The 21,541-nt window shown below is 44.1% G+C and overlaps 6 protein-coding genes across 8 annotated transcripts; 4 read left to right on the top strand and 2 right to left on the bottom strand.

Moving 5' to 3' along the window:
• Window positions 1-1,111: 1,111 nt before the first annotated feature.
• Window positions 1,112-5,526, bottom strand: tipE (temperature-induced paralytic E). Its single transcript, XM_017163996.3, has 2 exons — window positions 2,392-5,526; window positions 1,112-2,155 (listed from the first exon to the last, which is right to left on the bottom strand). Exons 1-2 carry the CDS (start codon window positions 3,693-3,695, stop codon window positions 2,092-2,094), a joined length of 1,368 nt encoding a protein of 455 aa, XP_017019485.1. The 5' UTR covers window positions 3,696-5,526; the 3' UTR covers window positions 1,112-2,091.
• A 2,198-nt stretch (window positions 5,527-7,724) lies between these two features.
• VhaM9.7-c (Vacuolar H[+] ATPase M9.7 subunit c) lies at window positions 7,725-8,572 on the top strand. The gene has a single exon (XM_017164001.2). It carries the CDS (start codon window positions 7,831-7,833, stop codon window positions 8,083-8,085), a length of 255 nt encoding a protein of 84 aa, XP_017019490.1. The 5' UTR covers window positions 7,725-7,830; the 3' UTR covers window positions 8,086-8,572.
• Window positions 8,573-9,251: 679 nt separating this feature from the next.
• Teh3 (tipE homolog 3) lies at window positions 9,252-12,224 on the top strand. Its single transcript, XM_017163998.3, has 2 exons — window positions 9,252-11,288; window positions 12,095-12,224. Exon 1 carries the CDS (start codon window positions 9,932-9,934, stop codon window positions 11,276-11,278), a length of 1,347 nt encoding a protein of 448 aa, XP_017019487.1. The 5' UTR covers window positions 9,252-9,931; the 3' UTR covers window positions 11,279-11,288; window positions 12,095-12,224.
• A 925-nt stretch (window positions 12,225-13,149) lies between these two features.
• On the top strand, window positions 13,150-16,728 carry Teh2 (tipE homolog 2). Of its 2 annotated transcripts, none has more exons than XM_017164000.3 (5): window positions 13,150-13,435; window positions 13,513-13,708; window positions 13,772-13,945; window positions 14,012-14,248; window positions 15,499-16,728. In XM_017164000.3, the coding sequence occupies exons 1-5, from the start codon at window positions 13,150-13,152 to the stop codon at window positions 15,542-15,544; spliced, it is 939 nt and encodes a 312-aa protein (XP_017019489.1). In that variant the 3' UTR covers window positions 15,545-16,728. The 2 variants fall into 2 exon arrangements, with proteins under 2 accessions (XP_017019489.1, XP_017019488.1); XM_017163999.3 differs by lacking the exon at window positions 15,499-16,728 and adding an exon at window positions 14,608-15,488.
• Window positions 16,729-16,995: 267 nt separating this feature from the next.
• On the top strand, window positions 16,996-20,575 carry Teh4 (tipE homolog 4). 2 transcript variants are annotated; one of them, XM_017163994.3, is made up of 8 exons: window positions 16,996-17,613; window positions 17,698-17,908; window positions 18,458-18,542; window positions 18,594-18,796; window positions 18,856-19,022; window positions 19,095-19,389; window positions 19,453-19,590; window positions 19,654-20,575. In XM_017163994.3, the coding sequence occupies exons 1-8, from the start codon at window positions 17,468-17,470 to the stop codon at window positions 19,993-19,995; spliced, it is 1,587 nt and encodes a 528-aa protein (XP_017019483.1). In that variant the 5' UTR covers window positions 16,996-17,467; the 3' UTR covers window positions 19,996-20,575. The 2 variants fall into 2 exon arrangements, with proteins under 2 accessions (XP_017019483.1, XP_041631431.1); XM_041775497.2 differs by having other exon boundaries at window positions 16,996-17,908.
• Window positions 20,405-21,486, bottom strand: LOC108072641 (cilia- and flagella-associated protein 298). Its single transcript, XM_017163870.1, has 4 exons — window positions 21,112-21,486; window positions 20,765-21,034; window positions 20,593-20,709; window positions 20,405-20,452 (listed from the first exon to the last, which is right to left on the bottom strand). Exons 1-4 carry the CDS (start codon window positions 21,484-21,486, stop codon window positions 20,405-20,407), a joined length of 810 nt encoding a protein of 269 aa, XP_017019359.1.
• Window positions 21,487-21,541: the final 55 nt, after the last annotated feature.

Raw genomic sequence — 21,541 nt, 5'->3', positions numbered from 1 at the left:
TGCACTGGATTTGGATAGCTATATCTGTTAGAATATATCGCGATTAACTTTCGCCAGCCGAGCCTATGTTTTAAACAGTTTTTTGGCAAATTTTCACATTGCTAAGCACAGGTGAAAACGGGAACAGCTGATTCTAGTTTGGGCTGTGTGCCCAGATGGTTGGTTAGTTAAGATATTAGGTCACACTGTCACTGAACCACCGTCAAAGCAGTGTTGTAAAATGAGCGGGGAATTTAAACAGGAATGGCCGTTAAAACTTGTTAATTTTAATTTTATTTAAGAATAATATAAGAAAAATGTTAGATTAAGAAATAAACCAATCTGTAACTAGTGCAATAAATAAATAAAAATAAAATAAAAATATTAAAACATACCTTAAAATTGTACTTAATTTTACTTACTTTTTATGCCATTGTTTTATTCTACTTTCAAATTTTATTATTATTAAATATATTTTCAAAAATAAAAATTCCCAGTTTGTTGTAGGCTGCTAAATGCGTATTTATTTCGAGATTTTTCATGTATTTTTGGTTTCAATTCTAGTAGCATTTTATTTGTTGTTTGTTTTGTCTGTTTTACATGATATTAGCTAATAGTTGCGCATGTTTTCTGCCATCGCCTGACTCTCTCCGTTAACTCGGTCGTTAAAAACAAACGATTTCGACTTCGACTTCGATTTCCAGTGCAGTTCTTTGCCGCTTATCATTGATAAATACATTATTATGCGCAAAAGTGCAGTTATTGATGCGGATGCTGATGCGGATGCGAATCTATATGCCTAGGCAACGAATTTTGAGATATTCGCCTTTGATTTTAGAAATGTCTTGGTTTTTGTTTGTTTCTTTTCTTTTTTTTTTTTTTGGTAATATAAAAAGGAAACGTTATTTTTGTTATTTTTAATTTCAGACCTAAATTATTAAGATTTAATGTAATATTTTATTTGTAAGTTTTGTTTTAATTGAATAGCTTGAACCATTTGTAGGACCTATAAATATTCATTATCTGTTAATAATCTTAATAAAATAAATATATGTAGAAGAAAAATCTTATGCCTCCGTTTCAGTTAGTTAAAGCTGTGAGTTTTTATCCGCATTAATTTGAAGGATAACAATTGTTAGTTAATTTACGTTAATTTATATTTAATTTAATTGTAATTTACTTCAAATATAATAGGCATTCGACTTGCTTTCGTTTATCATTACGTTTAAATTAAATACACGATGCGCTCGTTTAAATTTAATTTTCTTTTTTGTTTGTGTTTGGGTATTGAGTGTTCCTCGCTTTTGTGTGTGTGTGTCTTAAGGTGTTTGCAGCACTTGAATATGGGCAATTACAATATTTAAAAAACGTCAGCGCCTCGATTTATCGATTTGTAAATAAGTTTCGCGCAATGCTCAGATCTATTCTTTGCTTTATTTGCATATTTGGGCTTGGGTTCGGGATGGGTTGTTGTGGGGTCTCTTGCTCTCGAAACGAGACGAGGCGACGACGATTGTTGCGAATAGAAAAATAATTCAAGTAAATATTTGTATATGCAGTGTATAAGTAATATAGTTTCCTCTAGGTATATGTATAGCACTCCAGGCTTATTGTATTTGTACCAATCGCCCAAGATGTGGCACTCATCCATCCATCCCTCTATCCGTTTGCCTATCCTTCAGATATATCAGTTACTGTGCAGATACTAATGCCCGTGTTTGCAATTTTTTAGTGAGTGGCGGCTGTGAGTTGTTGACGACGTGAGAGGATCAGGATCCCTAGCGAGTAGTATGTGTGTGTGTGTGTGTGTGTGTGAGTAGTGTGGCTAGTTCATAAGGTAAATATATATAATCTATCATAGTTCTTTTAGGTGCCTCTAACAGCTCTGAAGGTATTCAGGTTCGGTCGCATTCGCTGCGTTGTTGTCGATTGTTTCGGGGTAGAAATACTTGGGGTGTTCGCTTTTTGTTTTCTAGCTTGGTGTCTCCGCTCCTATCTCCGATCTCCGCCCGCTGCGGGGTCCGTTCTCCGCTCGGCGGTCTACGAATCCTCCAGCAGCGGCTCATTTTCCGAATCGGAATCTAACATTTTCCAGACCATGCGCCTGACGTTTCAGACTGCCGCTGTCGGCCCAGGAGGAGTTGAGATACTCGTCGTCATCGTCTTGCTCAAGTTTCTGGAAGTGGAATGTTGAAGAATACATTATTAATGATGCAAGTTCATTAAAAATTCGTCAAGAAATTAGAAATAATTAGTTTTTTAAGGGAAGGCAGCTTATTGTTTGCTCATAAAAGTATGCTATAAAATTTAGGGTATCTTGATATCCTTGAACCCCACTATGTTCCAGTTGAAATTAAAAAGCCTTTAACATTATATTACTAGCTCCTATTACCCCCAGTCCTCCTGGCTTACCCTTGCACTGAGTTGGACGTGGAGATAACTCCGTTTTCCAGCGAATCCCTGGACAGCTCGTCGGCCATCTGGACCTTTAGTTGATGGCCGAACGAGTTTATTTCCGAGTTGGGCGTCATCTGCGAGCCCGCCGGACTCTGCGCAATGTACGGACCCGGTGTGGTGACTGAGCCACCCTGCGATATGGAAGCGGTCATCCCAGGACCGCCATTGGGCAGGACACCCTCCAGACAACTGTCGTTGGTGGTGGAGTCCATGTTGATTATCTGGCTGCCGGCTACGTTGTCCGCCAGGACGGCACCATCGCTGTCGTCCACGGCATCGATATCATCGATGTCCATGTCCTCGGCATTCTTGTCCAGCGGCGCCGTCTCCTCGTCCTCGTTGTAGATCTTGAAGTACGCGTACGTCAGATAGATCACCGAGATGATAAACGAGGGAATGGGAATGGCCATCGAGTACACCAAGTTTAGGGTGTTCTGCCAGTAGTCCAGATCGCTGATGACCAGACTGGGATCCACCTTGGAGTAGTAGCACGGGAACTTGATCCCGATCTTCGTGTAGCGCTTCAGCCAGATGGTGCAGTTGAGCATGGGCGGATAGCCGCAGCCCTTCACATTGGGAAAGAGCCGGGCGCCCACGTAGTAGTACATGGAGCGGTTGCCCATCAGGCCTTCGTTCAGCTCTGAGATCTCATCGAAGGGCCGTCGCTCGTCCGGTATGAGAGTGCCCGAGGCACTCAGTCCGTGCGTATCCTCCGAGTCCTCGATGAGATACCCATTGGAGCCGTCGGCATCGCCGAAATTGAGCTGCTCCAATCGTCCGCCTCCGAGGTCGATGTCTAGGCCGGCACCACCCACGCCGCCGCCCAGGTTATCGTACTCGTAGTCGCTACGCAGAGCGCGCTCGTAACGATCCGTTCGCTTCACGGGCGGCAGGATGCGTTCCGACTCCTTCAGATTGATGTGGTACTCCGTAAAGTTGAACTCATCCGTATAGTTGTACAGGTTGAGGCGATAGTTCACCCGGATCTGGGTGCAGGTGTAGATGTCCTTGGTGCATCCCTCGCGGCACGACGACCACGAGCAGTTCTTGGCCCCGTAGTAGATCTCCGTGTCGTAGGTCTCGCACAGCGCCGGAACCTCCTCGAACTGCATGAAGATCGTGGTGAAGGCCGGCTCGATCACGAACGGCACCAGGAAGAGGAAGGCGAACAGGCTGAACGTGCCCAGCAGGATGAAGAAGGCGGTCGTGTAGAACAGCAGCTTCTCCTTCCCCGTCCGTTTATCGGCCTCGTCTCCCATTGTTATCGATTTTCTTGGTCGGGCTTAGTTGTCTATTATATATACTATATATAATTCTATTATATCTCTCGGTTGGCGCAGGTCTGGCGACGGCGACAGCGGCGGCGTTGGCGGAGCAGAGCGGCAGCGAATGGTGTTCCAAAGGCGGAGGGGCGGTGTATGGGTATTATTTGCTTTCTTTTAGAGCAGTGCTGTACTTAGCTTAGAATTGCTGCGATTATTAATCGGTAACGATAACTACGAGCTAGATTACGATTACGGTGCAAGTTATATCACAGGGAGAGTTCGATTTCGATTTCTCGTTCCTTTTGCTTTTGCTGTTACTTTAGCTTCTTCTGCTTCTGCTTCCACTTCCGTTTCTGTTTCGGTTCCAGCTTCTACTTCTGCTTCTCCTTCTTCCTCGGTCTCTGTCTCTGTGGTGGCCTGGCTGTCCGGTGTCCCGTTATCTCGCACATTGCTGGCATCTGCAGCGCGGCAGGCCGAGGACAGTAGCGTTAGTGGGTGGGACTCCGAGGGGGTCCTGCATTTTTGTGCTCGGCATCACTCGATTAGGCTAAATACTCCATGGAGCCAATGGGAATCCCACGCATCCTGCTGCCTTTTCAGCCTTTAGCCCCGCTCTGGCAGTGCGTGCGTGTGTGTGTGAGCCGGGGTTTCAACCTTTGCTAATTGCTTTATGCGTCCCAGCGGAGATGTTTCGTCAACATCAGCACGTTGCAGTGACGCTGCTCCTGCCTCCTTCGGATCCTTCCTCTTGCTCCGCCTGATTTAGCTGCTTCTTGATTATTTTATGACTGCGGCAAAGCCTGATTTGTATGCGAGTGTGTGTGTGTGTGCTTTGTTATGTGTGAGTGTTGCTGTGTGTGTGTATTGTGTGTGTGTTCGGCCTGCCAATGGCCAGTTTTGAGGTCTCACTCTCGTCTGTGCTTATGCTTCTCCTTCTCCTTTGCAGCTATTTCTCCGTTGTTTAGCGCACTTTACATTCTTCAAATGTGTGTAAAAAAGAATGCTGGACGGACAGTTTTATTTGTTGTTTGTTTTTCTTGTTCACTTTGCTTTGCTTTGCTATTCGCTCACTCTCTCTCGCTCGCTCTCTCCCTATCTAGCCGTGCCACGTGCAGTCCAGCGCTGTGTGTGGGGGAGAAAGAGAGATGGAGAGAGAGCTGTGTAGTGGTTTTAAAATACCGTTAGGCCGCGTTTTGCGTTAATGCGTGTATTTTTAAGCCCAGCGGCCGCAATTAAGCCAGCAAAAGGTGACGACGGCCGCCTCGTTCGCGTTTATTTTTATGTAACCTCGAGTGGGAAAGGGGGGCGTGGTGGCGGCGGAGTATTACGAAACGGAAACGAAACACGCGGCACCAATGAGCTCAGCTCAGCTCGCTGTGGCTCGGCGTGTTTAAATAATAAAACTCCTTCGATGCACTCAAGGGGGCATAGGGGAGGGGGGAGACAGAGCGGAGCCACATGTAATTTTCAATTCATTTGGCACGCTTTCACACACACACACACGAGCCCACTAGCCAGAAAAAGGCCGTGCACATGCAAGCTCCAACACAAGCCCTCAACTCTCACGTACACAAAGGCTGAGCGAGAGCGAAAGAGAGCGCGAGGGGAGCCTGCTCCAATCGAAATTATGCGGCATAGGCGGCCACCCTAGCCCTATCCCTCTTGCGCTCCCTCGAAGGAGTGAGGAGACGGAGTAAGTTGGTGTGAGTGCCTTGGCAACTTCTTGTGCTTTGCACGAAACGATTTTTCAGCTGGCCCAAAGATTTGTTAGGCTCCCCTGCCCCAGGATTTTGGAGATCAATTAAATGTAGTCCAACTACGTTTTTCATGTATTTTTGTTTGGGCTACCAGGCCACCCTTCTGCTCCCCTTTCTCTTTCACTCTCCTCCTTCGAGCTCTTGTGACGTAGAGTTGCGTGCTCCCGTTAGTGTGTCGCGATAGTGTGCGTGTGTGAGTGTGTGACTTGCGCCTGTGTGTGTTTACTCAAGGTTCAGGTTACGCGGTGAACGGTGACAACGGAACGAGGATTACGCATTTTCAATCACACATCCCGAATCCGAATCCCGCACAGTTCCCGTTTTCGGTTACACTGTTTACCATGGAAGGACAATGGTGACCTGATTGCGCACGGGGTCAAAAGTTGCAAACGCTGAAAGAACAAAAACGTCACATTCACGCTCCACATTTCTTTCGTGGCATTTTGTCTTTTTGCCTCTTGCGTTCCTTGGTGGCAACAATGGAGCAGCGACAACGACAGCGACAACGGCAGCTACGAGGCGACGACAACCAAAGGAGCAGAGCGACAACACGACGGCTGAACTCTTCAGCGAAAGGACTGCCTTCCACTGGCAACGCTGCAGCGGAATTAAGGGTCCAAGTCTGGCGGAGCTTTGGAGCGGAGCTTTTGCCTGCACCTCCGCCAAGCTCGGGTCCAGGGTTCGCCTTTCAGCTAAAAGGTAGATAGATCTAGCTACTTCAGGAAATGGTGATTGAAAGTCCTTTTAAGCTGGGGTACTTGTAGCTATTTTCTGTCCCTATTCGGGCGCCATTATATAAATTTACTTTATTCGTTCTTAACTTGGGCATTTGGTCAATCAATACATAAAGTAGATATACTACAAAAATATTTAAATAAGTGTTTATATTCAATCAAAAAGGTGCCTAAAAGTAATCAAAACCTAAATTTGATTTCCAAACCATACTGATTTCTGGGCCTCCCCTGATATAGGACTCCCTATAACCTATTTGTTATAAAAAATATGTGACTATTTCCACAAACCTAGCTTTTTTAGGACGCAACACTTCCCAAAGCTCAGTCTCGCTCCCACTCTCCCACTGGGAGCAACAGCGGGCCAGCGATGACGTAAAGCGAGCCGACGCAGGCGCGGTCCGCTCCGCGTGCGACCAAGAGAGCTCCGCTGGTTGAAAGCTGAGAAGTGTCAGAAGTGGCGTAAACAGCAGGGAAACGTAACGAACGAGTGAGTTCGCCTGTTTGGAATTTTCTCGGCTCGCCCAGCCACGGGGAAATGGTGGAAAAGTGCAGAAACGCAGCATTCTTGGCACTTGGTTAGCTAAGGATCCAAGAGGAATCTGAATAAAGTGTGGAAACCCATCCGGGAGTGAGCCATGTGCAGATTATGAAACGATTTTGATGGCACACTGTGCAACTGTGACTGTGACTGCTGCAAGTGTATTGGTGTGGTGTCTTCAGCAATCCCCCGCAACCACTGCCAGCGCCCCCGCCCCGCGAGTGCGTGTCCCAGTGGCAGGAACGTAAATAAACCTCGACACTTGAAGCTGAAACATTCGTAATTTACATGTGAGTACCACTGCTGCCTGCCTGCCAAGGTAGCCACAACCAAAACCATATCCGGAATCGAAAGGGAAACGGAAATCGAATAAGGGATTCCTCAATGACCCTCAAAATCGTTGCCTACTTATGAGCGCATTCCCATTGATTGCCATGCAAGTAGAAATTCGTTCTGTGGCCATTGATTATTCCATTTGGGGCTGTGATAAAAACAAAAGTGGAGCGTGTCCAAGTGGTAGTGTCATCAGAACGACATTGTAGTCTAAACTTGAAAATACCCTGTGGTATCTGCTAATGGGTTCTCATCTTGGTTTCAAAAGAGATAAAGAGAAGGTGGCGTGGTTCTCGGGCCATTAACTTCCCTTAGACAATACTTTGTATATTAGGAAGGTAATAAAATCACTATGTGCAGAGTAATCAATTTTAAATTTTCACAATATTATTATTATTATTCCATAAACATAATTTAGGTTTAAAATAATTAAAACGTTAGATTTAATTTCGATTTTACCTAAACTTATTGGTAGGATTTTAAAACCAACTTATTAATAATTTCTTTATTAAAAATAACCATATCTTCGCAATGTTTAAAAAATAAAATTAATTTTATGCAAGGCGCCAAACCATTTGTTTGAGCAGTGCTGCAAGTGATTAACAGTGCGTGCTAGTGTTGGTCAGCGCACGACTGTGGGGATTTTTGGTGAAACGCGTTAGCCCATTATTTCATCTGCCACAGATGATTAAGAAAAACAAAAAACCCAAATTTAGTTTGACGCACAAGAAAATTTAAGCAACAAAGAAAAGAAAACAACAGCCGCCATGGAAGTCATCCTTATGATTATATTCGTCACCGCCTTCTGGGTAGCCGTGGCCAAGTTCGGACCCATCCTGTTCTCCAAGGCGCCGCAGCAAGATCTGGTGCGTTGCGTCTGCCTGCTGACCGCCGTTTGCTGCTGGCTCTTCTGGCTGTGCTGCTATTTGGCGCAACTGAATCCCCTGGTGGGGCCCAAGCTCAACCAGAACACCATCAAGATTATTGCCAGATCATGGGACAATCCCATATCCCAGGGATAGCAGGGGCGACGACCGCGAGCAGCAGCGAGGAGTAGTTAATCTCTGGCGGAGCACCCCATTCTCCGCAGCCACATCACTCAACCGAAACACACTAAATATGTACTTTAACACAATTAACCATATGTATTGTAACACCCACTTTCCATGTTGAATCCCTGTGCTATGTAGATTCTAAATCTTTGATCAGAATCGAGCTCTATACATATCCACTTTTTGTATTATTATTTGTATTGTATTGCCACGTTCGCAAATCCATTTTTGGGAAATATTTAGAGTTCAAAATATGGATTTATGTACATGTTCTTTATATATTTATATATTCGGCATTTGCACTATAATTTACTGGATTTTGTAAACTTTATAGCTTTAAAGCACCGAAGAGATTATCAACCATTTGTTTTCCCGTTTCTTTTGTATATAAATGTACTAATGAGTTAATGTACAAGTGAGCTAGTTATTGGAAAATATATAGACAAATCATAAATTACTTTTAAATGAATCATTAATGTTTGGGTTTCCTCGAATTATATGTATCTTTATATTTATGAGTAAGTCTAGCTTATCAGTTCATGCCTTTGAACCCTGTTGTACACATACATATATACATCTATTTTCCCAGCAAATTACCACACAAGTTCATCTAGAAATACTAGTAAATATAGTTTAAAACTTGCATGAGTCATTGCCCAAAGTTTGTTCGATAAATATCAAGCAAGGTCCAAGTTTTCTAAAAGCAAATCAAGACTCAATATGTTTGTGTTGAAATCTCCAGGATAATTCGAAAAAACACCTGCGTATAAACGCAGGAGGACAAGAAGGATTAGTTCGGTGCACTTGCACTGCTCTTGGCCATGTGGAGGACGACTTAATCAATGGAAGTCGGAATGGAGCCAGCATTGCGGGCGTGGGCGGGGCTGAAGGGGGATTCCCCAATGCCCGGAGAGAATGCGGAACTATTGATTTTGCAATAAAAGTGCGCGCGCAGAACAGAGATTTGTGCTAAAAAAGCGAGAGCAAAAATCCACACACGATGTGTGACATGTTGTCGACGGTCAGTGAGGGAAACCGGAGAATGGAGAACAGAGAGCTGAGAACTGAGAACTGAAAACTGAGAGCCAAGCCGAAGCCGAATGCAGTCGTTGCTAATCCAGAGCAGAAGCCTTGGGCCCCCAGTCACGAGCCAGCTGCCAGTTACTCGAAAAGGGAAAACCTAATTGCCACGAAAAATAATAGCACTGCTTCAAAAATTATAACAAAAATAATTCAAAAGAAAATAACTTAACAAAAAACTAGCCACGAATTGCTCGATTCGAGTTCGGAGTCGTGGCCACGGGAGAAAGATTCTTAAGGATTGATTCCGACCAGCAGCAGCAGCAGAGCACGTGATGCAACGTCGGAGTGCCGTATGGGCCAGTTGTGATTAAAGTGAAATTGTGTTGGGGTCAGCCAGTTAGTAGCGCTAGCCCAAAAATCGATAGGGTCGCCTCCAGAAAACGTGTCGTCCTCCAGCAGCAGCAGCAGCTGGGAAACGTGCGCACAGCCAGCGAAGAAAGTCAGTCCAGCGAAAGTCGGAGGAAAATCTCAACCTACGCAGGGTTATATAACACACAGCGCGAACCGCCCACGCAATTTTCTGTGTTGTTTTTTTCTTACTTATTCCTGCAACTAAATCGATAGACTAAAACAGTACCGACATGATGGTGATGACGATGACGAGCTCCTAATTGGATTGCACGCGAGGGATTAACCACTGGGCTTGGGCATTAGCTAAGCAGAGGAGAGCGACAGAACCGAAGGAGCAGCACTTGGGAGCGTCGTAGCGTAAATCCCCACAAGACCTTGGGCCATGGGCAAGAAGAAGGTGCCCAGCGAGGAGCTGATTGTCCCACCACAGGACACACGCATCTGCGGTACCATCTGTATCTGCCAGATGACCCTGGTGCTTAGCTCGGTGGCTCTAGTATACCTCACCGTTGCCATCTATATGCCATCCACGCGGGCCTTTAAGAGCGGCATCGATCCCACGCCGGTCATGTGTACCACAACGCGGGCGGTGAACAAGGACAACTGCGAGTGGGGCAGCTGCGGCGAGTGGTGCCTAAGCAAGACCTCCGGTGCCTGCATCCAGATCTACGTGAATCTGCGCAGCAACGGCAGCAACCTCATCTTCCAGAACTGCACTAATTCGGCCAACAAAACGTGCTATGGCATCGACCAGGATCGGGCGGACAAGGCGCGCTGCATCAATGATGAGTGTAAGAATCTCACCGGCACTTTTAACTGCACCGCCGGCCAGTGCCTCAACATCACCGATGCCTTCGAGTGCGTCTTCCACAACAGCGATGCGCCGGTGAAATGTAGCGGTCGGCGTGGAAAGATCAACTGCATGGACATAAGTGGTTTATTCTCCTGCAGTAGAGGCACCTGCCGGAAGATTCGTACGCCGTACAACTGCGACCGGCGATGCGTGGACATCCCGACCAGGAACAAGAACGTGGTGGTGCTCAGCGGGGACAAGGTCTATCTGTCGCAGTGCCAGAATGCCATCAATGCCGAGACCCTCGAGGAGGTGTGGAACGAATCCAACGACAATGTGGCCATGACTTCGTGCTATTTCATAAAGAATACCTCGGATCGGGTGGATGCAGTGGACTGCATCAATGGCTCGACGCTGGAGCATAATATGCTAAGTGATCTGACTAACTTCACATATCTGAGCCACCTGCACGTGTCGGTGGCCACGCCAGTGCCGGAGATTGCTCCGCCGGACGTCGATCTGACCATTTCCAATGAGTCCAAGCTGATGATCAATCTGGAGGGATGTGTAAACACTCTGATGGATGAGTGCAAGGAGTTCTTGAAGGATTTTGGACGCGATGGCAGCGACCACAATGCCCGGGCACGCTTCCCGTGCTTTTACTCGCCCGGCAAGAAGGACGTCGTGGTGGCCCGCTTTGATTTGGAGGTCACCTATCGCCAGTTTGTCTTCGCCTCGGTGGTGCCGTCCGTCTTATTTGTTGTCTCCTGCTCTGTGCTGCTCCTTTGCCAGCGCACTGTCTACGTGGGCGACGATGCCAAGATGCGCTTCAAGGGATGTGTGGACACGGAGACTATACTTAACAAGAATAATGTGGGAGCACCCACCAACGGCGACATGGGCGGGGGCGGCGGCGACGAGGTTATGGCCCTATGAGATCCGTCACGTAAGCTTCAGATTTGGATACCCTCGGGATTTGGTCTATAATCGATTTTCTACCGATTTTCTACAGTCCTTGCCATAGCCCACATGTGAGAGGTGTCCACCAAGTGTCTCTAGGTCTTTGGAATCTAACATTTAAAATCAATAACCTTGAAATCTGTGACAGAAGATGATATAGGAATAGGTCTCTGGAGCGTATACGTTATATATTTATCTAGAGCAGTGCCCAACAAACACTTTAGAGTTTAGATCAGAAATTGATTTAGAAAATTCCTATTATTCGTATTTCTTAATAAACCTAGGACCATATAGGCCCCTTTTAGTTAAAGAGAATAACTAGTCCTTCTTCTACAAATATATTAAAATTCCCTTGGTTTGGTTTCTTATTTTTACATTGACACCGAAAAAGCTCTGGATTTAAAATCAATTAAAATAATATTTGAAAAATGCTATAAATATTTTATTTATATTTTAAAAGAGCTTAGCAAACGTATAGTTTTTAATATAAGAGATTTTATTGATTCAGAAATAGCTCTTTAAATACATTTTAAAAGTATTCTAAAAATTTTTCCAAATATTTTATTTATGTTTTTAGATAGCTTAGCAAAATGGTTTAAAATCCAAAGCCACTTCTAGTTTTTAATAATAGTTTTGGATTTAAAATCAATTTAAATAGTATTTAAAAAATGATTCTAATATTTTCTCTACACTTCTAGACAGCTTAGCAAAATGATTTAAAATCCAAACCAATTTCTAGTGCAATCCTTATGATATACCCTGAACTAAGACATTCTCAAAATATTATTCCAGGCATTCCTCTGCTCCAAGAAGACAGTCCGACACACCAGACGGGAGTCTTTGCTTTGCAATAAATTGGAGTTGGGCACAAGCTGAAGTCAGAAACACAATCTTGAAATTCTTTGTAATCCTTCCATCGAACTTGTAACACCCAAAACTACACTCACACACACAGAAGACACACAGAGACACGGACCACATCTCAGAGGCTTTGCAAGGACACTCCTGAGCTAACCAAGTTAAACTGAAACCGAAACCCGTACACATGCGAGGCGCTTGAAATTCTCAAGATACGACGATCGAGAGATCTGAAGACAATATTAGTATAATTTTCGACCTTATTTTGTGGGAAAGAACTGTAGGATAGCGAGGATAGCGGGTGAGAATATCGGGGAAGGAACGAGTGTTTATATATTTAAACATACAAATTGTTGCTATTATGGAACTTAGTTTTATTTAGGGAATAAACGCACAACAACCCACACCCACATGCACGGCACATGACACTCACACACACACTAAGATACAGCCACACACATACGACACCACAGAAAGCTGAAAAGGATATATAGAAGAAGGATATATATAGTCAAGGGAGAGAGGGCAGAGAAATTCAAAAATGGCTTAGAGAGGGATGCGTGATCAAAAAACCTACGAGAAAGAAGAAGTACTACTTGAAGAAGTCAAAAAAGCAAAAGTTAACCTTAAAACAAAAGGAATAAGCATTAATTTAGATAACTCTAATCAATATACAAGAGAACTAAAAAAGAAAACACAAATAGTTTAAAAAGAAACCAAGAAGAAAACGTAAGAATAAACATTTTCCATTTTCGGCTCTACGAATAAGGCAAACTGGACAGAGGAAGCTAGTTAGAAGTGTAAGTTTAGGTAACCCCCAGAGAAAGCGAGTGGCCGGAAGGGACAGAGAATAGCTCTATTATTGTTGTAGAAGGCAGCGAGTGTTAGCGGTGTTCATTTTAAAGGCTTTTACTGATTCAAACTACAATCTAAGCACCACACAAACACACACACAGAACACACACACAAGAACTACAACCAACTTCGCCATGAAGAAGAGCTCCACGCTAACCACAACCACGTCGGTGCCGGCGAGTCCAACGCTCTCGGCCCAGACGCTCTCCGCTAGCAAGATCAGTCTGAATAGCAGCCGCTGTGGCTCGACAACGGGTTCGCAATGCGGCGGCTCTGCCTCCGGTGGATCGATGCGGTCCGCCTGCCAGTCGCCGGTGCGACCAGGAAGCGGTTGCGTGGACGCCATCAAGGCCAAGCGCGAGGAGATTGAGATGGAAACGCTGCTCGAGAAGGCAAAGTTCTATACCTCCGTGTGCCTTGGTAAGTGTACTTTTAATATGATAATAAAATATATAGAATATATATTATTGATGGACTAATTGGAGTTTGATTCCTAGGTACGACTGCCATTTTGTCGGTGTTCACATTCCTCTTCCTGATACCCTTCGTCGTGGATCCCGCCATCTCAACGATCATAGCTGATTATGATCCAGTGCCGGTGACCTGCATTGTCATTGATCACATCTATGCGGAGGGCATCAAGAACTGCAGCTGGAGCTCCTGCCGCGAGGGCTGCACCTCATCACTCACCAAGTAATTTGAACATTTAATATATTTATTGAATTTAATAACTCATTTCTCTCTCTCTTAAACCAGGTGCCATCAGTTGTTTGTCAACTACACACGCATCCCGTTTAGCGAGTGGGAGCGTAATCCTCGGGACCTGGACACGGTCAACTGGGATGTGAGCTACACCAAGTTTCTGATTAATTCAGAAGGCTGTGGCTATCCCCCCACGACCAACTGCAGTGTCTTTGCCAGGCAGTATGGGTGAGTAGCTGCTGGAACACACGAGATTATCAAGGAAACCCTTTAACATATTGGATTTTCAAATAGATTCTCTCACATTGGAGAACCATTCCCGTGCTACTACAGCCGGGCTTATCCGGAGGTGGTCATTGGAAGGTATTCGTGGGAGAACAACCTGTACCATTTGATCCTCTCGCTGATCATACCGAACGTGCTCTTTGCCATCTCAATCGGGGTGCTAAGCTATTGGTACTGTCCCTGCTGCGAGAAGGCGTGCAACAAGTCCTCGCGGGTCTACGCCGAAAAGTTCCCGACCAAGGAAGAGTGAGTGCCACTATTCTCAGCCTCTGTCCAGCATCTTGTTCTCATCATCTCTCGTTATTCCCCGTAATCGTAATCCGTAACCGTATCTGTATATTGTAGTAGACACTCACCCGCCCTCAGATCCATTGTGCCTTGTACTATATGAAGAAATTGTTGAAAAACCAAATCGGATACTAAAAAATTAATGTCTTGTCATGCTGTTAAATCCTTTGAATGTATCTAATCCTTATTTGTTATCCCTTAGGATATTTATATTGGAATGTAATCCTTTGTTTTGTTTCTACATCTCCCCAAAGCCTCTATCTCATCCGGCTCCTTTCGTTCTTTTCTCTCTTTACTACTCTATATATTACTTTCAGGATCGTTAACTGCATGAAATGTAACACGGAAAAGTCGTTGTCCTTGAATGTATTTTGAGAAATGATCTTATCAGTGAGAGAAAACAAACTATGTATTGTGATAGGTTAAGTGCGGTGTTGTTATTTTTTTTTTAAATACTCCCTGGATCTCTTTCGATCTAGAAAACTTGCACCAGCACTTGCATCCCGATAAAATCTAAACCCTACAAATTTACTCTGAAGTGTCCTTAGCAATAACTGCCTTTCTTAAAATATGTACTCTCAAATCGTAGTTTTAGAGACAAATCCGCACCCCAAGGATGTACTCTAACGCACAAGGATTTAAAATACAAGATCCCACTCTTACAACACTGATAACACTTAATTCCAAGTCTACAGATTAGATTATCAGAGGTTTCTTTCCAGTTTAAATCAATTAGTTGACAGATTAGTTCTATTATAAAGAGGAAAGATTTGTATTTTGTTTATTAAAAATAAACCCAAAAACTACTGTGCTGATTTTAAAAATTCTTTCACCATTAGAAAACTACATTCACCCTGAGTAACATAGGCTACTGCTAGAAAAGATTAAGAATTTATTAAAATTTCAAAAACAAGTTACTCCCCAGCTAGATTAGTAAATATACATCTTACTGGCGCTAGCTAAAACTATAATTAAACAAAACCATATCGAATATTTAAATATTTCTCCATTTTAAGCGAATTATCTTTAGAAATTGCTTTAGAAAATGTTCTTTGCATGCTTTCCCCTTATTAGTTTCTGTTCTAGAATGGCATGATGTGTTTTTTATAATCCCAATCTAAATGGCTTTTATATAGTAAACATCTAGAATATATCGCTTACATATAGAATTGATTAAGAACTCGTTTCCAATCGAATTCCAATTCTAGCAAACTTCTGTGTCACAGTGACGAAGATGATGAAATGGAATACTAGCAAAAGAGTAATATTAGTTAAAGCCCCAAACAAATAGCAAATTCAACTTTGTAGTCTGTACCAAACACACACACAACCTAGCTTATATAGATATATATATATACATAGACATACAATATAGAAATTCCATTCGCCATTTTGCCATCTCACATCGATATCGGACGATAGGATTAATTCCGAGCGGAGCATCGTCGAAGGATAACACTAAACTTTTTCTCTCAGCCAGATTTATTCGAAATTTTGCGCTCAACCAACAACAACAACAAATTTGTTAACATATATAAAAACTTTGCCATCAAATATTGTTACGCTAGTTATATATACAAGCATATATATATATATATATAGAGAAACTTTGGTTTGGAATACTTTACACAAACTTTGGCTTGACCCTTTTGGCTTTTGGAGGCGCGGCAACACGATGCTCCGCTACATCTCGACTTTCCACTAAGAAAATACCAAATACCAATTAAAAGAATTGCTTGTTTTCAACAAATTGTGATAGTAGTCATAAAAAATATTAAGTAAATTCGTAAAAACTAACTAAAAGACAAACGGAAAGCGATAACCAAAACAAAAAAAAACAAAAGACAAACCAATCAAACAATTGTATAGAACCGAATTCTCATAACGAAATCCTAGAACCTAGTTCCGCTCTGAAGCAGATCGGGATTAGGGATTTGGAAAACCAGAAGAAGAGCTAGATTTACCATAAATACCCAAACCAGAAATCCATAATGGGGATAAGCAGCGGAACCAAAAAAATAACTCACTCAAAAAATCACACACAGCCCCACAACACTCATTCACTGTCCACATTTTTGAAATAGTTTTAAAAACAAAATCTAATGTAAAAAAAAAAGAAACCAAAAATAAAACCAACAAACATCTAACGGATTATAACAATATATAATATAGATATAACAACATATACATATAGCTTAGCAGAACCGATATAACGCACGTTGCTTATGAGAATTTTTTAAATCATACAAACCAAACCGAAGAAGAACAAAAACAAACAAACAAAACAACAATTTGAATGCAAAACGATTAAAATTTTTTACTTAACGTGTCTTTATCAATAAACAAATTAAACCAGCTAACGGCCTATTTAATAAACAAAGAAAAAAAAAAAAAAATGAAATGAAACCAAAACAAAAATGGAGAAATGCTAAACCAGAGATGTTTTCTTTTTTCGAAATTTTTGTGGGCAGAGACTCCAAAAGAGAGAGAGAGCAGCTAGAAATTGGGTTAGAGTTCCTCTCCAGGCGCAGGCGTGCTGGCACAGGATCTGGAACCATTTGTTGAGCTGGCTCCACATCCATCCCTGTCCCAGTCCCCGTTCCAGTCCCAGTCAAGGGTTTGTTTTGGCTTGGGCGAAACAACTTTCACTTTCTCGACACAAAAAAAGTAAGAGTGCGCAGTTTGGCAGCCCTGGCAACCCGGGACTCAGTCAGGACCCAGTTGCTGTTGGGAGCGGACGTGGTTGGCCTCCTTTTTCCAGCACAAAGCTAAACAGGAAAAGCAGTACAAAAACGCCAATAAGAGGACCTCATAAAGCATAGACGTCCCAGTTCCTCAACCAGTCTGAAACTCCGTCACTCCTTCACTCCCAATCCTTTCCTACAACTTCCAGCAATTAAAAAGTCAAAAGATATATAGGCAAGGCTAACTAATATAGAACAGCACCCACCTCAAACAAACAAACAAACAGAGAAGCAAACAAACAACCACCTATAACCACCACCCAATCGAACCCACCACCCACCATATCCTGTCCAGCAAAAGCACGAACAGAAATCACCTTGAAAAAGACAATCGTTGGCGTGGAGCGAGGAGCCCGAGCTACACCAAATCAACAAGTCGTAAATTAGCTGTGAATTAGCCCCCACACCCAGGAATCACTACCAGGATACGAAAATGGCGCGGCGCAAGGACAAGCCGCGCCTGATACCCGAGCAGGACAAGCGCATCTGTCGCGCCATCTGCCTCTGCCAGCTTACAATGGTGCTGTCCTGCGTGTCCATCGTCTACCTGAGCGTGGCCATCTACTCGCCCTCCCTCAAGTGGGTATATACCTGGCCACCACCTCCTATCATAAAAATATGTATTATATATATAGAAACCATAAATAATAATCCACGTTTTAGGGCCTTCAAATCGGGCTTTGAGCACGACCCGGTCATGTGCCAGACGGTGGACCGCCAGATGCCCAATAACTGTCCGTGGGCCTCTTGCGGTGAATGGTGTTTAACCAGGACCAGCGGTTTCTGCCCCCAGATTCACTCGGTGGTGCGAAGGAATGGCACGGATATTCAGCTGAACAACTGCACAAGGGTCACAAACACATCCTGTGCACAGGTGAGTGTTTCTAACGTTTTTGGGGGGTTATTTATAGAAACTAAAGTGGGAGTTATAAAGTTTAAAGTTCAAATTAAGTTTTGGAAAGGGAACAGCAATGTTTTAAGTTTAATAATGATGTTAAAGTTAACAGGAGCTTGAGGTATTAATTCAGATTAATTTATCTGATAAATCTTTGTGGGTTATTGATTGGGAAATAGTTGATATTAGATTGCAGGTTTTTCTATTAAAGTTAATGAATTCTTCTTTTAAAAACAAAATCCATGTCAACGTAGTAGTCATCGTTTTATTTTTGTCAAGTCCCTACAAGACCACCTTAACCCACACAACACCTAACCCAGTAAGCACCCACAACTGAAGACGTCATCGTCTTGGGCATCCGTATACCACCGCGTACATGACTCATCCCCAAGACCCACTTGAGGTTGTGGCCACTAATGGCTGGGCAGATGAGGGACTTCAAATAGAGCTTTTTATGTACAACTGGCGCCACGCGGCTTTAACGATCATTGAATAACCATTATCTTTTCCACCATTTCCCTTGGGCAGATTGACATGAGTCGCCTGAACAAGTTTAACTGCAACAATGGCACTGCCTGCAATAACATTCGCGGGGTCTTCAACTGCTCCAATGGTGAGTCCTCCTCACTCTCTTGAATTTACAATTTATTAACCTATTATCCAGGTCACTGCAAGAACATGTCCGAGTTCTTCCTGTGCCACCACAAGGCCGATGGACATACGATCAATTCGCAGAAGGACAACACCAAGCTGAATGGTTTCTTCGAGTGTCACGGGGTGCACTGCACCAAGATCAAGAAGCCCTTTAACTGCGATCGCTACTGCTCCAAGATAACCACCGCCAATGTCAACACCTTGATCATGCATGTATGTTATCAGACCTGAAATTCGAGATCCTTTAAGGTTCATATAAAAACCCTTTCCAGGAGGACAATGTCATTGCTGCTGATTGCGAGAACGCTGTGGCCTTCAACCAGGCCCGCGGTTCGGAGCATGGTGTGCGCATTGAGCCCACCGAATTCTGGAAGGAGGACGATGGCAACCTGTTGACCAACTGTGCCACCGTCACCCGCGAGTCCGACAACCGCATCACGTGAGTGGTCATCCACTTAAAAAAAGAAAAATTACCCTAATTCAGCGCTAATTAATTTGGATTTCAAAACAGTGCCACGGATTGCCTGAATGGAACCCTGCTGGAGCACGACACTTTGCCCGCCCCCTTCATGAACTTCACCCAGTTCTGGGCCATCTATGAGAACAGCACACGGTCGGTGGACCCAGAGCAGAGGTATCTGCCGAACCAGGCCAACCTGACCATTTACCCCTGGAAGAAATTGTTCATCAACCTGGAGGGCTGCGTTAATACGCTTCGCGGCGAATGCAAGGACTTTGTGGCTCGCTATGGCAACGATGGCGACAACAACACGGCCCAGTCACGCTATCAGTGTTACTATAACAAGGTATATTATTAATATTTCTCGTAGGTATCAGTTTACTTGAGCTATATCCATTTCGTTTTGCAGGATGCGAATGTGGAGTTTGTGGTGGCACGCTACGACCTGGATAAGGTGTACAGGGAGCTCCTGGTATCGCTTATAGTGCCCATTGTCCTATTTGTGGTCTCCTCCATTTCGCTGTGCATCATCACCAAGTCCGTCAAGGTGGGTGTAGCTATCCTGTTCTTTTAAATCCTTTGATTTCTATAGAATCTTTGAAAATTCCAGGTGGGTGACGATGCCAAAATGCGTTGCGTGTGTGCCGGCGATGACTCGGATAACGATGAGGTCTTTGGCCCCGGATTGGCCGGCAACAAGCCACAAGACCAAATGTACGACACGGACGACGATGTGGTGTGTGACCTGGAGCATCAGGCCGTTGGCGGTCAGGAGCTCTCGGACCATGGACTGCCTCTAGACAGCCACGAGATGATAGGCAGCACCAAGTCGCTCATACCGCTCAGTCCAGCCGGAGACTCCGGAAACACTGAACAGAACTTTGACCAGGATCAGGACCAGGAGAAGGCCACCACCTGCGATGTGCCCGAGAAGCCGCTGGTCATACTTTAAGCGAACAGAGAGGATGGATTCCTAGGAGGACCAGCACCAAACTTTAAGAACCTGCGACCATTGTACAAGGGGAACTGAATTTAAATTCTACTCAGCGCATTTATACAACGTTTACACGGCAGAGGATTGGAAAGGATCTTAACTTTTCTTGGTTAAAAATAAGGATAATCACACATACTCTATATATATATATACAGCGGCGAGAAATATGTATATCCCCCGGCAGACAACGAGGCAAAACTCCCAAGAGCTTTATTTAGAAGAAGAACCAAAATCGAGAATCCCCCATCTACTAACAGTTCCAAAAGATGCGCCTTAGACGATTTGCATTTATATATATATAGCATATACTGACATCTGCGGAACCAGAAATCAAAACACCAGGACAGACCAAAAAAGCGAATCTCCTCTAGAAATAGGATTCATCCGCCACTCGCCTTAACTCTTGACTTTGTAGCTATGCAATATTCAACATTTTCTTACTAGTTTAGCCGAAGGATGAGCGGTACCTACTTATATCTGATGTATCTGATACTTAAATACTCGTATTATAGCAAATAAAACACCACTCGAAACTCTCCTCTCTCTAGGACTTACCTTGAGCTCCTCCTGGCGGCGAAAGGCTTCGGCCATCATCTGGCGTCGTATGGGCTCGGAGATCACAGGCTCGCGTGCTGGGGGTCCTTCTCCCAATTTATTAAGCTTCACCAATATCTGGATGAGGATTAGGAGTTTAAAGAGGGCTCCTAGGAAGTAGCACTTAACCCACCTTGGTCTTGTCATTGTTGCCCAAATAGTCTTTAAGGAGTTTCCCGGTCAAAATCTGACGTCCGGCAAACCAGAGCTGTGCCTTCGAGGGCTCAATTACCTCCTTGGAGGCTTGGGTTCCGGTGAGATCCTCAGTGTTGGTGAACTCCATGCGAATGGTATCGTGAGGAGGCAACTGCATGGGATAGACAATGGTCACGGCCCCGCGTAGGAGATTTAAGGCCTCCTCGATTGTTTTGAGAGTCAAGTATTTCGAGGATTTGGCTAGTTTCTAAAGGGAAATATTGGTTACTTACTTTTCTATAGACTTTATATCTCCCTCAATGAGTACATAAACCTATTCCTTACCCGATCTATCATGGCCTTGGCATCGGTGATGGCTCCAGCCAGAACCTTCTGCATAGCCTCCGAAGGCTGCTGGCCGTTGCGGCGCAACAAAGGATCCTTGTTGAAGGTAAACCCACCAGATGGTATGCACTTGTCGGCCCAAGCATCCTTGAGCTTCAGCTCCTCGATCTGGTCCTCGTTGAGGCCCATCATCTCGCTTGGCAGCATAGTGCCGTGCTCGGCCAGCTCCTCAATCTCCATGCAAACGCGCTGAATCTTTAGCTGACCATTGTGTATGGCCACCAAATCCCGGATCACCACATCCGTTTGCTCATTGATGCTGGTCTCAAACAGGAAGAGGGTCTCATCGCCTCGTTTTACTTGGAGAAGAACCATTTTGACTTGAGAGAGATATAAAGTGTAGAATAGTAAACTCTAGACTGGAGATCAA

This window comes from Drosophila kikkawai, chromosome 3L (assembly GCF_030179895.1).
Source record: "Drosophila kikkawai strain 14028-0561.14 chromosome 3L, DkikHiC1v2, whole genome shotgun sequence".
Taxonomy (NCBI): Eukaryota; Metazoa; Arthropoda; class Insecta; order Diptera; family Drosophilidae; genus Drosophila; species Drosophila kikkawai.
The sequence above is the reverse complement of the archived record's forward strand: the minus strand, read 5'-3'. Positions and strand labels throughout refer to the sequence as shown.